This window comes from Sinocyclocheilus grahami, unplaced genomic scaffold (genome assembly GCF_001515645.1).
Source record: "Sinocyclocheilus grahami isolate Dianchi unplaced genomic scaffold, SAMN03320097.WGS_v1.1 scaffold260.1, whole genome shotgun sequence".
In the NCBI taxonomy this organism is placed as follows: domain Eukaryota; kingdom Metazoa; phylum Chordata; class Actinopteri; order Cypriniformes; family Cyprinidae; genus Sinocyclocheilus; species Sinocyclocheilus grahami.
In genome coordinates this window covers 1,175,995-1,193,578 of record NW_015505439.1, presented here as the reverse complement: position 1 = coordinate 1,193,578, position 17,584 = coordinate 1,175,995, and the positions used below count along the sequence as shown (strand labels likewise).

The 17,584-nt window shown below is 37.4% G+C and overlaps 1 protein-coding gene and 1 pseudogene across 3 annotated transcripts in view; one reads left to right on the top strand and one right to left on the bottom strand.

Moving 5' to 3' along the window:
• Positions 1–555: 555 nt before the first annotated feature.
• Positions 556–6,071, top strand: LOC107599117 (proteoglycan 4-like; annotated as a pseudogene).
• LOC107599094 (nucleoprotein TPR-like) overlaps positions 5,902–17,584 on the bottom strand; it is a 30,031-nt gene continuing 18,348 nt past the window's right edge. The window contains exons 41-50 of one of the 3 annotated variants that reach the window (XM_016290592.1): positions 9,279–9,366; positions 8,902–9,059; positions 8,715–8,783; positions 8,515–8,603; positions 8,326–8,429; positions 8,116–8,214; positions 6,579–6,732; positions 6,293–6,405; positions 6,116–6,205; positions 5,902–5,985 (exon numbers count right to left, since the gene is read on the bottom strand). In XM_016290592.1, coding sequence (XP_016146078.1) covers positions 5,948–5,985; positions 6,116–6,205; positions 6,293–6,405; positions 6,579–6,732; positions 8,116–8,214; positions 8,326–8,429; positions 8,515–8,603; positions 8,715–8,783; positions 8,902–9,059; positions 9,279–9,366 — 1,002 coding nt within the window. In that variant the 3' untranslated portion in view covers positions 5,902–5,947. Of the gene's footprint in view, positions 5,986–6,044; positions 6,206–6,292; positions 6,406–6,578; positions 6,733–8,115; positions 8,215–8,325; positions 8,430–8,514; positions 8,604–8,714; positions 8,784–8,901; positions 9,060–9,278; positions 9,367–17,584 lie in introns of those variants that run through there. The other 2 variants (XM_016290589.1, XM_016290591.1) reach the window with 2 other exon arrangements.

Genomic DNA, 17,584 nt, shown 5'->3' with positions numbered 1-17,584 from the left:
CCTAAAACGGCTCGTTCTAACACGCCCCCACATACCTACGTCGCTCTGTGGGAAGAGTTGCATAACGCCGCCCAAATGTTCACGCAAAGAAAGAAGGACGATAGAAAATAGTCAGTTTATCAGTTAACGTCAGTTCATTGTTGATTTAGTGATGTCATCGTCCAGCTCAGTTCATTGCATAGCATAGTATATTATTACTATTATTAAATAATACTATATTAATATTAAAATCATTTTAAGCAAAGCTTATGTGATATACATGCGATATATAATGCATATTATAGTGATATTATTGACAGACATAAATTCCCTAAAAATTTTTATAACGTATTTTTCCCCCATCTGGAACATTTTAATGGGAATAGTCTGTGATCACCCAGCGAACTTTGTAAATGTTTTCGACAGGCACATACAGTGGGGTGGGGGTGTGTTCAAGTCTGTTTGTCCGTGTGGATCACCGCACTCTTGCAATCGAGACGATTACTAATTCTGCACTGACTGTATAATTGGACTGACAGGTGAAAACCAACACATCCTGCCTCTTTATAAAAGTGAAGATCAATGCAGGTGAAGAAACAGAGGCTCTCTTAGGTGATTCCAACAGTGAGCAACCGAGATGGCCACATATCTGTCCTTACTGCTGCTGTTTGCATATGCCTCCACATTCACAAGCTTTTCAGATCAAAGTAAATCAGCAGAATATCTATCTACTCTGCCAGTCAAAGGTTTGGAATAAAGTTTTTTTTAATGTTTTGTATAACATCATTAAAAAACCTTAATTATTCCAAACTTTGACCAGTCTCTATCTATCTATCTATCTATCTATATTCTGTAAATATAACAGTTAACTGTTTTACTCTCAAACATGCACTGATTTCTGTTGACATTGCAAATAATTAACTCATCTCATGTTGTTTGTCTCTGTGTCTAAGCATACTCTAAACGTGAATTCTCAATCAAAGTATGTTCTCTGTAAGTAAACACTGTTCCCTGTCCAGGTAGCTGTAGGGGTCGTTGTGGAGAAGGCTACTACAGAGGAAGTTTGTGCCAGTGTGACTATGAGTGTCTGAGCTTGAATGAGTGCTGTACAGACTTCACAGAGTTGTGTACTACAAGTAAGGTTTCATATGAACTCTCCTCTGGGGCTGTTTCATTAATATTGGTGTAGCATTTGCTGTGAATGCCATGAGCACTCGGGTGTAGTCTAGTCTTTGTAACAGTCTATAGAATCATTTTGATGATATTATTTCTGATCACAGAGGACTCGTGCAAAGGACGCTGCGGGGAGCCTTTGAATAGAAGCAATCTTTGTCACTGTGATATTGACTGTGTCTCATACAATCAGTGCTGCACTGATTATGAGAGCATGTGCTTGGTGGAAGGTAAACTACAAGGAGTATGTGTGTGTAGAAGTTAAACAAACTACAGCATATCTGAATGAAATAATACTTAAATAAATGAGCACTGATAACGCTGCAAACGCATGTGTGATTGTAAATAGATTTGCAACAACTGATACTAATTGTATGTTTTGATGTGACTAACATTTGCAAAATGACTGATTGCAAAAATATATAAACTGCATACATATTACTACTACAGAAATATCCAAATTTGGGGGTTGGTAAGATTTTTTAAAAAGGTTTTCGAAAGAAGCGTCTTACGCTCACCAGGGCTGCATGTATTTGATCAAAAATACAGTAAAAACTGTAACATTAAATATTATTACAATTTAAAATAACAAATCAATGTAGAAAAGGGTTTTGCTGCTTAGTAGTCCTTTTTTTTATTTTGTTTTTTCAAAATTCTCCAATAACTAAAGTTCAAAAGAACAGTGTTTGTTTACAATTGTAATCTTTTAGGTCTTTACTGTCACTTTTGATCAATTTTATGCATCTTTGCAGAATAAAAGTATTAGTTTCTTTAAAAATATATCTAACGGACCCCAAACATTTGAATGGTAATATATATTATTTATTAATTAAAATAATTAACAACAGAAATTTGGAGTTCCAGATGTATCCATCCATTTGTTTAACACTATAAAGCTGCTTTGACACAATCTGTATTGTATAAAGCGCCATATAAACAAAGGTGACTTGACTTGATTTGCATGCATATAATTTTGCCCTGATTTTACGCTTATCTCTGTGACTGTCACAAATACTGCCTTAAAACCAAGAAACACTGCCACCACAGCTCAAAGGACTGCTAACTTATGCCTAAACATAAAGAATAAAAAGTCTACAAGTATAATTACTGTAGCTTTGTCACAAATAACCAAATAAAAGTGTATTGATCTTTTGCTTCATGTAACTGTTGACTTTAACTTTGACTCTAGTAACAGTACTCTTAAAGTATAGTTGTGACGGGTTTTTTTTTTCTTTTGGTAGAAACCTCCAATGAGGAGATGACCAATGATGAAGGGATTGGAGGTGAGCATTTTTCTTTGTCACTTGTTATCTTTTTTTCCATGTAGGAGCACTTGTTGAAAAAGGAATCATAAACTAGTTTACATTGACATTTGATTATGATAATTGATAAAGCAGATGACTATACAGCAGGCAACATTTTTTATACTTAAGATAATTGCCCGTATGCCAAGACACACCTCGGTTTCAGTCAATATGGTTTTGCAACCATAGGCAAAACCATTTTACTCGGGTGAAATGACTGAAAAGCGTTAACGTTCCCTGAGGATGAAAGTGAGTCCACACCTTCTGAGGGCCTTGGTGAGCAATAATAATCATAAGCTTTATTTGTTAAATATGCAAAATGCCACAAAAAGCAACATTTGTTCACAAAGATATGTAGATGATTATAAAATTAAACATTTCACTTTTATTTTGTCAAACTGATGTCCCAGCAGAGACTATTTTTAATGTGCATGTCAACCATAATTGTAGTAGTTTTGTCCTCTCCAGATGCAAGCACCATACTCCCTGCTGATGAGAACCCAACAGAAGGTCCATCAAGCATAGCACCAACAGAAGGTCATATAAGCACAGCCCCAACCAAAGGTCCTTCAGGGACAGTGCCAACAGAAGGTCCTACTAACACAGCACCAACAGAAGGTCCTGCAAGCACAGTGCCAACAGAAGGTCCTTCAGGGACCGTGCCAACAGAAGGTCCTACTAGCACAGCACCAACAGAAGGTCCAACAAGCACAGCACTAACTGAAGTTCCTACTAGTACAGCGCCAGCAGAGGGTCCTACAAGTACAGCGCCAACTGAAGGTCCTTCAAGCACAGTACCAACAGAATATTCTGTCACTGAAATGACTACCAAGGCACAGAATGAAAGCCCAAAGGAACTGTCATCTCTCAAGGACCCTAGATATACCCCTGTTCCAAACAAGACACCATCCTCTCCTGTTCCAGTGAAACTAACAAAAAAAAAACACTCAACCTAGTATAGAGAACGACAAATCTGAACCAAAGGAAACTCCCAAGGATCCTAGTGGCATTGCTCCAATCAGACCAGCAGAAAAACCTCTTAATCCCACCTCAGACAAGAATGGCAAAACAGATAGTATTAAAGATTATCAAGCCGGTAAGATTTTTCATGTTTGATATTCATTGTGGCAAATTTTGTTTGCACTAAGAGCCTTCTTCACTAAGAGTGTTGACACTCTGATGCTAGAATGAATATTTCAATTGTTTTTTTTAAAGAAAGTTTTGGATAATTGTATTACTTTTTGTTTCTTAAATAATTTTTTTAAATGTTTTTTTTCATTTTACAGATGATTATGACACTAACCTCTGCAGTGGGCGTCCAGTCAGTGGTTTGACTACTCTCAGAAATGGTACAATTGTGGTGTTCAGAGGTCAGTACCAGGTGGTACAACATAGTCGCTTTATTGTTACACTATTTAGTTTGGTTCAAAGCATTTATCTTTTCCATTTTACACAGAGTAGTAAAAAAAGAATTATTAATCAAAAATTAAATAAGAAGTTTCAAAGTGTAGGGATCTGTGAAACCAAATGTTGTGTGAAAAAATGCCACTTTTGGTTTCTTCTCTATACATTATTTTTGGACACTGGACAAACATAGAAATCCTGATCCTCCTCAGTTAATTACAAGTGTGTGGGGAATCCCATCTCCCATCGACACGGTTTACACCCGCTGCAACTGCCAGGACAAAACACTTCAATCCACTACAGACTGAGAATCACAGAAAATTAGAACAGAAGTGGTGTCAAATTAAACATGGTGTCAACGACAACTGATATGTCCTGTTTCTGCATATTTCACAGGGAAAGAACTACTGGAGGTTTGAGAATGGTCTGATGGATCCTGGCTTTCCCAAACCCATCAGCACGGGCTTCGGACAGATTGGTCATATCACAGCTGCATTATCTATACCTGAGTACAGAAGCAGAAAAGAGTCTGTAATCTTCTTCAAAAGAGGTAAGAATTGAAAGAAAAATGTACATGTACATTCTGTAAGCACACTATGGGGGCTTGTTTTTATTAGGTGTGTCAGTGTTGACTTTCAAATTGATTTCTGCAGGTGGGATGGCGCAAAAGTACACATACAAGGTTACTCCAAATTGTGGGAAAAAGCCAAGAATTCCTATGTTGACTGTGAGGATGAGAGCCAGACGACAAGCTGGTAAAGAATCACAAATTTGATTAGAAAATAATGCCATTTCAAACAACACAGCATTGTTTTTTTAATCACGTTTAAATGACAAAATAATAAGAAATTAGACGTAAAGGAAGAGGGGAAGGTTGTGTGTAGACAAGCATTTGTGCAGACATGTGGAAAAGTGAAAATACCATGTATAGTACTTCCTTGGAACAGATGTTTCACCAAGGCTTCAAACAGGACATTTTGTTCCATGTGAGGCCTAACAGACCAGACAAGTGACCTTAAAACAGTTTAACTGACACAGAACTCTGAGCATTTTGATTCATTTTAGGATATTTTCTTTTCCCAGCTGCAGCTCTGGGGCAAGTTATCAATATCTCAAAGACCTGGAGAGGATTTCCGACCATGGTGACCTCAGCCGTGTCTGTACCCTCAAGGGTGAAAGCGGGATACAAGCATTACATATTCTCTCAAAGTGAGTGTTATGTAATTCATTAAAGCTGGTACTGGACTCTGTCCCAGCACTGTTTCAGGTTACAGCTAATGAACTTCTCAACCTGGGTGGAGATTTATGCCCGAACGCTAAATTTATGCCCAAAAGATTTTTGCCCGAAGCTAAATTTGTCATGAAGGACAACTGAAAGCCTGACTAATGTATCTCTCAGCCAGTATTTTAGTATTACTTATATCCTTTTATAGTATTGATTAATATTTTTAATTAGCTTTTATTTTATATATTTTTTTAAAAATTACGTTTTAGGCTTTTTTTTATTAATATCTTCATTTCAGTTAGTTGTCAAGGCAATTTTTCTAATTTAAGTTTTTCCATCTAATATTTATATTTACCAATAATTCTTTTTTTACAGTTTGTTTAAATTAACTAAAACACTGCTCTCAATGTCACATTTCTGTTCTTGTCTTTCGCAGACAATTATCATAGCATCAAAATGGAAAGAGAAAAACCAGTGATCCACAAACCTGCTACAGGTCCAAAGGAAAACTCGGCAACCAGCTTCTTTAAATGCCCAGAAACCCAGAAAAACTGAGTCAATCATCTCTTTCCCTCATGCCATTTGTGGTAAATTTATATTTTTAGTGATGCACTTGTCTTAGGTGCAGCTTTGATAGTAATGCTGCATCTTTGGAGATGGAATTAAGGACAAACAAAGACTTCCCTCAAAACAATTTTATTGTACGGATGTAAAATCATTAAAATAACATTGATGGATTGCTCAGAGCATTAAACTAACAAGCAAAAATTATAATACATTGACTGAAGCCTTAAAGCAGAACAAAAGTATGGCTGTGTTCTTTTGGAGCTATTCATTCAGAATGTGTTGCTTCAGAACTACTTCACCTGGCAAAACGTCCCCTCACACCCGTGATGCCATCTACAAGAAAGATGTAAAATCCACTTGATTATGTTCAATCTTACTGTGTTAATACAGCTGGGTTAAAAAGTAAATGTCTGAAAAAATAAAGATATTTGCCACATTTGGAGAAAATTGTTCATATTCTTACCTCTCTTTACAAAGCCCCTTGAACCACGACCACCAGTCCACTGTCTCCCAGATCCCGTTCGGACTTTAGGAGGCTGAGAGCTGCTTGTGTCTGAGAGAGAAATAACGCAGAGTTTGTGAAACCGATATGAGATATTGGAGGTTTGCGTAATTTTAGTATGTGTGAGTGTGTTTGTACCTGCAGAACTAGATGAAGGTTCCTGGCTTGTGGAAGGCAGACTGGCTTCATCTGAGGGCTGGGCTGGTTCCTCCGCCTCAGTCGGTGACACAGCATCAAGTGAAGCTTCAGCACTGCAGAAATATTTTTCAGATAGTTATTTTAATAAACACATTCTACACCACCTACTCCATTATGGAGTCCATGATCTCTCAATACATTTTGTCACAACTTCTTATGTCACAACAATGGAAGTAAATTGTGATGCCAGTGTCTCGTTTGGGTAGATTCAAGGGCTCATGTTTACCTGTCTCCTGCGTCCATGAACATGTCGTCTCTCTCCTCCATTCCACTAGGGCCTGCAGGAGCACTAAGGCCGGGTGTGGAGGTACTCACCATGGGCACAGACTGAGAAGCATGCTCAATTGCTTCAGATGCCACAGTCTCTGATAAAATTGTCACTGAATGGATAAAAAAACAAGATGATTTAACCAACTGTAAAATGGTAGAGTGAAGAGAATTAGATATATAATGGGATACTAAAACTGTTTTGATATAGCTTGTCATCCCTCTGTGTTCGACATTTTTTTAGTTTAGTTTAGAGTTTTATTAATCCCCTTGGGGCAATTAATTCAGACTTTCGTAGTGCTTCACATATACAACACTTAACACACACATACAAATACTCAAAATACACCAAATACATAAGAGAAGAAAAATAATAAATCAACTAAATTTATTACATAAACGTATTGCTTCAGGCACAAAAGTAAATTTGTACTGATTTGTGGAACATCTAATTGACCTTAAACGTCTCCCAAGGGGCATCCACTTAAAATAATCATTCAAAGGGTGTGTGCAGTCTCCTATAATTTTATGTGCCATCCTCATCACTTGCTGTTCATAATAAAACGTAAGACTTCGCAAGGGAACACCTACAATTCTTGAGCACATATTAACAATACCTTGCAAACGATTTTTCTTCTTTGTAGACAATAAGGAAAACCAATAAATAAAGGAAAAGGACAGTATACTGTCAACAAATGAATTATAGAAAGTCCTGAGAATGACTCTCTGTACATTAAAAGAATTCAGCTTCCTCAACCCATATAATCATTGATGTGACTTTTTAATGATTGCATCTGTGTTTTGATCAAACTTTAGCCTATTATCAATAATCGTTCCTAAATACTTGAATTCTTCCACTACATGAACCTGGTCATTAATGACCACCCTTTGAGGTGCAAGTGTTTTCTTACTAAAATTGATGATCATCTCTTTCGTTTTTGACCCATTCAAATCTAATTTCATCCTATTACACCATAAAATAAAATCATCCAAAACCGGACCATATTCATGATCTGGATATGATAGCAAAGACAGAAGCACAGTATCGTCGGTATATTTTACCAAATAACTATTATTGTACAAACTCTGACAATCATTTGTATACAAATATGAAAAGAACCGGAGAAAGTACACAGCCTTGTGGTGAACCTATAGAAATATTTAACGCGTCGGATAAGACCCCATTAACTCTAACCTTTTGTTTCCTATCTGTTAAAAAATAGGAACACAATCCATAAAACTAAACCATGGTTAAAATTAAACTAATACGTTTTTGCCCTAAAATAATAGGTTGCAAAAACTTAAATGCAGATGAAAAGTCCAAAAATCAAAAGCTCCACTATTTTCCAGATGTCGACTGAGAGGAGCGATTGAAGGAGCGATTGAATTCTCAGTGAATTAAAATGCACAAAAAGTGGCCACTGCATAATCCTGCACTTTTCCAAGATTATTTGAAAATTATTTAGACTATTTAGGATGCATGGATTTGTACATACCAGGAGCAGCAATCTGTAGTGGGGTTGTGGGCACACTGCGTCCACCTGACTCTTCCTCATGAGCTCCAAGGAAAACAGAACTCTCAAACATGCCTAAACCTGAAGAACACACAGAAGACAGCATTAAAATAATAACCAACCAACATCTGACAGAAAGAGCAGTTAAAGAACAGTCATTAGTCTGAAAGAATATAAGGTAATGTGTGCTACTTTGTGAGGGCAGCTGGCAAAGGTCTGAATGAGAGGAGCTGGTCTGCGGGAGGTCATCTGAAGGACCGAATCGAAATCGTGACACGCCTGCGACCTGTGGAGAACTTCATACAACAGAAGAAATCAGTCATGTGGCTAAATGAAAAAAAAAATACAACCACAGCGAAGTGTAAAGGCAAAAATGCATACTGGATTGCTTCAGCAAATCCATCTGAGCGAGGAGGAGGAAGTGTAGGGGTACTAGGAACCATCCTGTCATCATCCTCATAGAAATGCTGCTGTTGGAAAAGCAAGAAAAAAAGATAAAGACACAGAGATTGATTGACAAACATTAAAGCTCAGATGCGAACACACCACACAACCAAACCAAGAACCAAAAAGCAACTCACTGCACTACTGGCCATTCCAGAAGTAAGCTGGAGGCCTCGTCCCATTGACGGCCGTCGAACTGGGAGCCTCTGCAGACACATGCAAGTTATTTTTTTAAATGCACATTCCAAGCAACGCCAACAACAGCAAACTAAGAAAAAGCTCCACAAGCTATGCCACACAGTACACTGAGATCTTTGCACACACCTGGACTTGTGAAGGGGGTCCCAACTCTTGAGCAGGTGGGGCCAAGATGTTTAGACGAGGTGGAAGAGGATGCTGAGGTCTCCTGGGTGATTGGGGGTGAGGTCGAGGGGCAGAGCTGGTGACAGGCGCTTCAAAAGCATCCAATGTGCTAGTTTCAACTAAGCCACCACATACAGATGAAAGGAAAAGAGAAGGTGCTTTAAAACACCAACAACTAACTTCATGAAGCTTGAAAGCCTCAATCCTTTTCATTGTAAATACATGGAAAGATCAATATGATGGAAAGTCTCAATCCTTTTCATTGTAAATACATGGAAAGATCAATATGATGGATGCTACCACACGTCTTTTCAGACAGTTAGGTCACGCTGACTTACAGCTCTGAGAATCTGCCATGCATTGGGTGGAGTCTGTCGCTCCAAGACTTTCCTCTGTCTCAGTGCCTGGATCTGTGGGATCAGGGTCCTTGGAAAGGATGATGTGGAAGAGAGATAGAGCGGGGGAGGGCAAGAATTAGCAGAAAGAACATTTCTAGTTAATTTCCTAGGTATAACGTTTTGATTTTTACATACACAGAGAACGTTTGTCCAAAGCTCTTTAGAGCAGAATGGGTTTTAATTACTTTATTATCATAAAAGATGTGTAAAGGGTGCATAGTCAAACTGAGCCTGTTGCACCAGCTATTCATAAATATATTGCATAATGGCAAGCAGCGGTTGGATCATTAAAATGGCATGAGACAGCTCACATCGGAAACTTATGCTTTCATAAACATCTCTGATGTTCAGTCCAAATGTAGGTGTTTGTGCTACACTAAAACCACTTGCCTACACTAGGGTTGGGCAAACTGAACTGAAGAACTAACTCACTTTCAATTCAACAACCGTATCCCAAAGGATGTTTAATTGGAATGATGGGAAAGGGAATTTACTGATCACTTCATAGATATCCATTCACATGAAGGAAATTTAATTAGGCCAGCACAAGCTTTGTAACAAAAACCATGCATAGATCATAATTTTAGACTAATTATGGCCATTTTTTCATCAAGTAATCAGAGGAAGAACACTACCGTTCAAAAGTATTTAAAGAAATTACTACTTTTATTCAATTCTTGATCAAAGTGACAGAAAAGGCATTTATAATGTTACAAAATATTTCTGTTCTTTTAACTTTTTATTCAAAGAATGATAGTATAACATTTCCACAAAAATCCAATTGATAAGAAATGTTTGAGCACCAAATCAGCATATTAGAATGATTTCTGAAGAATCATGTGACACTGAAGACTGGAGTAACCGCTGCAAAAAATTTGGAGTAACCGCAGCTTTTAGAAATAAATTACATATATTAAAATATAAAACATCTTAAGTTGTAATATCTCACAATATTCCCATCTTCATTTATCAAAAAAATTCAGCCTTGCTGAACATGAGACTTCTTTCCAAAAATAAATAAATAAAATTAATTAATGAATAGATGATATTTTATCATCATGATACATTTTTTTCATATCAGTCGATATTAGGGGTGTAACGGTACACAAACATGTACACATACGTACCTCGGTTTTGACATCATGTTTCGGTACAGTTTGGGTACAGCAGGGGGGAAAACAAATGTATTTTTAAAAATTAAACAGTGGTTCACTGAACAAATTGCTCTTTCTTTAAATAAATTCAGTTATAATTCAAATTTTCTTAGGGATAAAAATCTAGCTCGACTTTAAACCAGGGGTGGGCAAACTTGGCCCTTCCAGGTCACTTTCCTTCAGAGTTTAGCTCCAACTCTAATCCAACACACCTGAACCAGCTAATCATTGTCTTCAAGACTACTAGAAAGCTACAGGCAGGTGAGTTTTATCAGGGTTGGACCAAATCTCTGCAGGAAAGTGGCCTGGAAGGGCCAAGTTTGCCCATCACTGCTCTAAACTATAGTGTGAGCCCTTTTTAGGCCTACTATAAGGTTACAGTTAACAACAGAGCCCAAACTTAAATTTAATTACTATTTATTTTTAAATATAACAAGCAACACTCAACTTAAAAAAAAATTGCTCTTTCTTTAAATAAATTCAGTTATAATTAAAATTTTCTTAGGGATAAAAATCTAGCTCGACTTTAAACCAGGGGTGGGCAAACTTGGCTTAGCTCCAACTCTAATCAAACACACCTGAACCAGCTAATCATTGTCTTCAAGACTACTAGAAAGCTACAGGCAGGTGAGTTTTATCAGGGTTGGACCAAATCTCTGCAGGAAAGTGGCCTGGAAGGGCCAAGTTTGCCCATCACTGCTCTAAACTATAGTGTGAGCCCTTTTTAGGCCTACTATAAGGTTACAGTTAACAACAGAGCCCAAACTTAAATTTAATTACTATTTATTTTTAAATATAACAAGCAACACTCAACTTAAAAAAATTTAAGCAAACATGTAAATTGCACATAATGCAGTTTTTAAATTAACTTCTAAATTATAAAAAATATATTTGTTGTTGAAATATATTCATTTACACAGTGCCTCTCATAACTCGTTTCATAACAGATTTATTTAAACATGAAATAATTAATACACCACTAACAGGTAAAGTAAAATATACGTTTTATAAAATATAAAGCTAGACTTCATTTATAGCGCACTAACGAGCTGTGGACACTGATGACGTGTCTGAGGTAAATGAAATGCTAAGTGACATTTTGTTTACAAGCTATTTTATCAGTTTTTCAACACTGATTGAATGATTCCATGAGGCGTGAGATGTTCATTCATGTTTATTTCGTGTTAAAACTAGTAACAAAGAGGAAGGGATGATCACGCTGCCATTTGAACTGAGGCATTTATACGCCGATCTGTCACTCCACATCAAAGACTGACAAAACGGCATTTATTGTTTAAATTTCCTGAAAAAAGGACATAATTTGAAAGATTAGACTGTTTCTTATCAAAAGTAACAATATATAAAACTATATAAAACTGGAAGTTTTCAATGAAGTTCCGCTCGTGCAGTGGTTAACTGAACCGAAAGACACATACCGAAACTTTTTGATACGAATACGTGTACCGTTACATATCGCTGATATCGATAATTATGACAATACATTTCAAACCTTTATTTAAAGTTTAAAGGCAGATTTTTGTAGTGAAAGTTAATGATACCATTAATTGTAGTTTTAAACTACTCTTTATAATCAGAACATGACAAACACTCCCAAGTTTTTCATTTTTCCTTAAAATAAATATCTTAATAGAAAAATGTATTTCTTCGTTTCTGCAAGTTCTAACGGGTGATATTGTTTCAAATCATGAAACAGGTTTGTGCTGCCTGACTTTGATGAGGTGTATCTTAAGCAAAGTTTGCTGTGCAGGCTGCTATATATATATTATTTTTTGTCTCTTAGAAATGCACATTTGACAGTAGCCCTGAGTTAGGGTGCAGATATAAAATTATATTCATTATCAAAAACAGTAACATCTTTAAAAATGGTAACAACCTCATTTTTACATGGTAAAATATAATTATTCTGACTGTTTGAGTTTTTGACCATTGGTCTTCCAGTACCATAGGCCTACATTTAGATCATGTTAACCAAAGTTAAAACCATACATAGAGCACCTCAATACCATGGTAAAAATGTAACTTTATGGTTTCTAGGTATTTGTATGAAAAACTGTAGGCCTAGTCTAAATACATTTAGTATAAATACACAAACACAATAGCTTAATCACAAAAAAATACTGTAATTATATTCCATTAGTCCTTTAATACATTTAATACATGTCTACATTAATAATATAATACAATTCAATATGAATATCCCACATTTCTGCCACAATACCATGTGTTAGTGTTAGCACAGTAAATTCATGGTAAATGTTCGCAATTTGTAGATTGAAAAGCCTTCTGACTGTATCGTTGCGCACAGTGCGCTTTTGGCACATAAACACTATATCGAACATTTATCGAACTCTTGTTATCATTTTATCAAGGAAAATTAAATTGCGATAATTATCGTTATCGTCCAGCCCTATTAAATTTACAGTTTAATTGAAGTTTATTGCCACATCAGCTTCACAGGATATGTCATGGTAAAGATTATACATTAGAAAAACAACATAGTAGTACACAATACAATATACAGTAAACAAATGAATAAAAACAATTATAAAAAGTATTCCATATAAAATTCTAAAGGATTCTTTAAATTTACTTTTGAAAGAAATTGTCAACGTTTTTTCCATCTTATAAAACAAGTCCTTAAGAGTTTGTCCTGATAATAACCTTTGTCTCATGACATTAAATATTTGACAGACCAAAAGCACATGTTTTACCGTCAAGTGAGTCCTGCAATATTGATATTTTGGTGCTTGCACTGTTGACTCAATAACCACAACTGCTCTTAGAATTAACACTCTTTACTGCTCCATCACGTTCAACCACACCAGCTCAGTTTACATAAGACAAAAACAGGTTATAATATAACAGGTTAACTTTAGAGTTTCAGTTTGAATGACTAGACATTAACAAAACATAACTAAATCATTGTCAAATCCTTTCAATCTTTAAGATGGCAAACGCCAGTGCTGAGAGCTTTCAGACGGCCAAGTGCACATGCCCCCTTTTTTGTCAAGCAGTTAGCTATAGCTGCTCTTTGGTGGCTGACCACAAGATCTGCTGAATAGTTCCAGAGTGTATAAGCTCCTTAATACTGCTGATTTCTAGGCACAGTCTCTTTTCAGTGACAGATTTTGTAGATTTAAGAGCATTGAGATGGGAAGGATTGTCTGTTATACACACAATGGGCAAGTTGTTGCATGAGCAGTCACCAGTGGTAATCCCAGAGTAGAGTATAGCGAGGAAAACTGCAGTGTCAATTCCATCTGCAAGTGCCAAAGTCTCTCCTGCGAAGGTACTCAGTACAACTCTCCTGATGTGTTTTGACTGCAAGGATATAGGTGAGAATTTTCCATTTTCTCCAATGAGCATGATGAAATGTCCACCCTGTGTGCCACCATGCGGAAGGTTTCCCATTGAGGAATCACTGTACACCACTAATTTAACAGAACTGTTTTTCCCTAAAGGTGACCTCTTCTGATTTCAGTTTTCTGATAAGTTTATTTGTACAATGCAGTTGTGAGTAATTGTGTTTAGCTGCCATTTATTTTGACATATGACTGCCATGATCATTTTTAGAGACTCTGAAGCACATGTAGGTGAGTCTTTGGGAAGGTCTTGAGTGTTTATTTCTTCAAAGCCTCTCACAACTAGTCTAGCCTTAGGTACAACTCCAGCAGTTGTCTCTTTAAGTGTGCACACCCATCTCGTGGATATGCACTTCTGCCCTTCATCTTTCACTTCTTCAAAGATGTTATTTCTCTTCCAGGTGCTGAGTTCTGTATTTTTTGCAGGCATGAAGAGATCATCATGTACTATCAATATATCATCCTCATTGTAGTCAGTGCTCAACTTAGCATGTTTGGAAGGAATCACCTGAACACTGTCCATTTGTCCTAGATCGACTTATCCAGTTGTGCCAGCAATTTCCTCATGCTCACTGTACTGCAAGTTTTTGTGTTTTCCAGTAGCCTTTCCTGCTCGGCTGAGGATTTTTCCAGTATGGGTTTGTCCATTTTGATTGCCTGTGTATTTAACCATATGGCTTATTTTCAGTCTTAGGCCTTCACAGCTCATGGAAGAGAGGGTTTGTGGTGTGCTGATAAAGATTATCCCCTCCAGGCAGCACTGATGATGGTTGGTTCATCGTTTGCTGGTGTCACTTCCTCATTTTGACTTTCAGTGTCACTGAGATCTGCTGCGTGCTGATGTTACTGTGGGATTTTCATTGGTTTTCATTTGTTCTCTTTCTGTCTCCTCCAGTTTTGTTTGTGGGGCATCCACCTTTCTTAGTCTAGACTGATGCACCCGAACATAGGTTACACCATGCCTGATAAATACAACCACACTATCTTGGCCTATGACCACACCTGGACCTTTCCACTCATTACAATCTACTCACTTATAATATACTATGTCCCCCATTTCATATCTGTCATAAACAGGTCGCAGTTGCTTACGAAGGGCTCTTCTGATTCTCTCCGAGCATTCAGCTTCTGTGAATGCTTTTCTCATTCCATGTAGTGTTGCGATTTGTTTAGCTATCCAAGTACTCATACTTGTTTCCAGAGCTGGGGGCTTATCAGTGAGGACTGAGGGCAGATTTGGGTTCTGCCCAAACATTAACTGGTAGGGACTATCAGGGCCGGATTAACATAAGGGCTAGGCGGGGCTGAAGCCCCAGGGCTCACGGATTGAGGGGGCCCGACGTGATTGGCTTTGGAGGAAAGGAAAAGTAGACCTAGAATTGATTGGCCATCGGGAGCACCCAAGCTTTTCCCAGTGTGCCGATTGCCGAAATCCCACCATGCCCCCACATATTAGTGTCTGCGCTATTTCAGTCCAAAAGATATGAGTGATAAAATTGTCTTTGTACTCGTTTACACTAGAGTTACGGGTATCTTTTAATCACCTCGGCTTTACTGTAGCACATGGGAAACAAACACTAAAAGCCAAGTGATGAAACGGCACTAAGTTACCTGATTAAACTGCGCAGTGCAAGAGAACAGCTGGACCATACCGGTGTCTCGCACCCGCCCAGCGCTGACAACGACTGCAGCTCAACACTTTCTCCTCTCTATTGAAGTGATAATAAGTAGCGCTTGCCCATTTGAATTCGACACACGACACTTATATGTGAACAGTAAAGTCTCTGTGGTGAAGGTACATTAAGCAATTTAATCCACACAGGACCACACCTAGGTTATTTAACATGCAGTTACTGACACTGTAGAAATATGGCATTAATGATATTTATTATTAATGTCACAAAAATCGTTATAGGCTACTTATTGCCCATCAAATAAATGCAATAAGTCACTTTTATAAAGGTTTACTAATACTATAGTTAACTTTAGATTCAATAATTAGCTTTTCATTAGGGCAACTAAGGAGAATTTAATAGTTCTAACTTTAATTGCAGAAAAATATTAATTCAATAATTTAGAGCCTGCAATATAATGGAATATTAATGTTGTTAAATGCATTTTAAGAATTCGAAAATATCATTTGTTTTTCGTCCGTTATTTATTAATAAATAATTTATTTGTTTATTCCAATTGCCCTAACCCCAAGACATTTATGGGGGGACTGTGGGGGCCAGATGGGCTGAATTTTAGCACCAGTCCAGCCCTGATGACTCTCTTCTTCTAGGGCCAGAAAGAAGACCTTCTAATAATACAACTACTTAACGTAAACTCTTTAAGGGAGCTGTATATGCTCAAAAGTTGTTGCTGCTTCTGGTTTGCTTTGGCTTCATATATCAGGTGTTATTGTATTTATTCTTTTAATGTGTTGTAGCCTGGAATATTTAGTGTGCATACTCATTGTATCTCTGTGTGTTGGAGATTTGATAAAATTTAAAAAAAGCCTAGATAGGCTACTATGAAGGGGGGCCCTTGGGTTTGCTATAGCCCCAGGGCCCTATGTCTTAATCCGGGACTGGGGACTATAACCATGCACATTGTGCATAGAGTTCTTTGCCGTTAGTGCCCAATCTAGGGTTGTCTTCCAGTCACAGTTGTTGTCCCTCTTCAGCTTCAGCAAAATTTCAGTGAGGGTCTGATTGTGCCTTTCTAAAAGGCTGTTGCTTCATGGGCTGTACGCTGCAGTTGTTTTAACTTTAATGTTAAACTTTTCAGCCATGTCCTTCATTTCGTCATTATAAAGTCCTTCATTTCCTCCATTATCACTAGTCTACATGGAGGACCATGAACACTTGTCCAGCAGTGAATAAAGTGCTTCTCTATCTCTTTGGGGTTCTTTGTGGTGACGAAAGACAGATGCCCGCCCTTTCTCACCTCGTCTCTGCAGAGGTGGCGTGAACACCCAAAGCCTTCAGCCGCTGGACCGGGAACCCCTTAAGGCTAAAGGCCCAACTCCTATCAGGATAGCCCTGGTAAACGCGATATCTCTTGTGATAATTGCGCAATTTAAAATCTTTTATTTTAAAAGACTTTTTCACCTCCCATGCACTGGATTTTTTGTGTGTGACTGAAACTTGTATTAGTGGAAGTGACTCAAGCGCTTTTTCAGAGGTTTTAATTATCGACTGTACATTTTTTTAACTTTCCGAGGTGTTCTGGACGAGGAGGAGGGGTTGCGACTATTTTTAAAGAAAAATTTAACCGGCACCAACTGTCATCAGACAATTATTCCAGTTTTGAATTGCATATTTTTTAACTGGGTCGTTTCCAGCTGGTGCTTTGTGCTGTGATATCAACCACCTAAATACAGCAAGGATTTCATCAATTACTTTTCCGACTTTTTGTCTAGAATTATGCCAAACTATGACAGGATTTTGATAATTGGCGATTTTAAAATTCAAATCTGCTGCCCTACGAAGCCACTGGTTAAAGACTTTTTAAATTGAATTGATTCTTTTAACCCCATTCAGTCGATCGGTTCAATGCATGAGATTGGTCATACGTTAGATCTTGTTTTATCGTGTGGATTACCCATTTCTAACCTTGAAATCTCCAAAATATTTTTTTCTGATCATATGCCTGTTCTTTTTGATATCTCTATTCCTTGATATTCTAAACAGAGTCTTCCAGCTCTGTGATGTCGTATATTTAA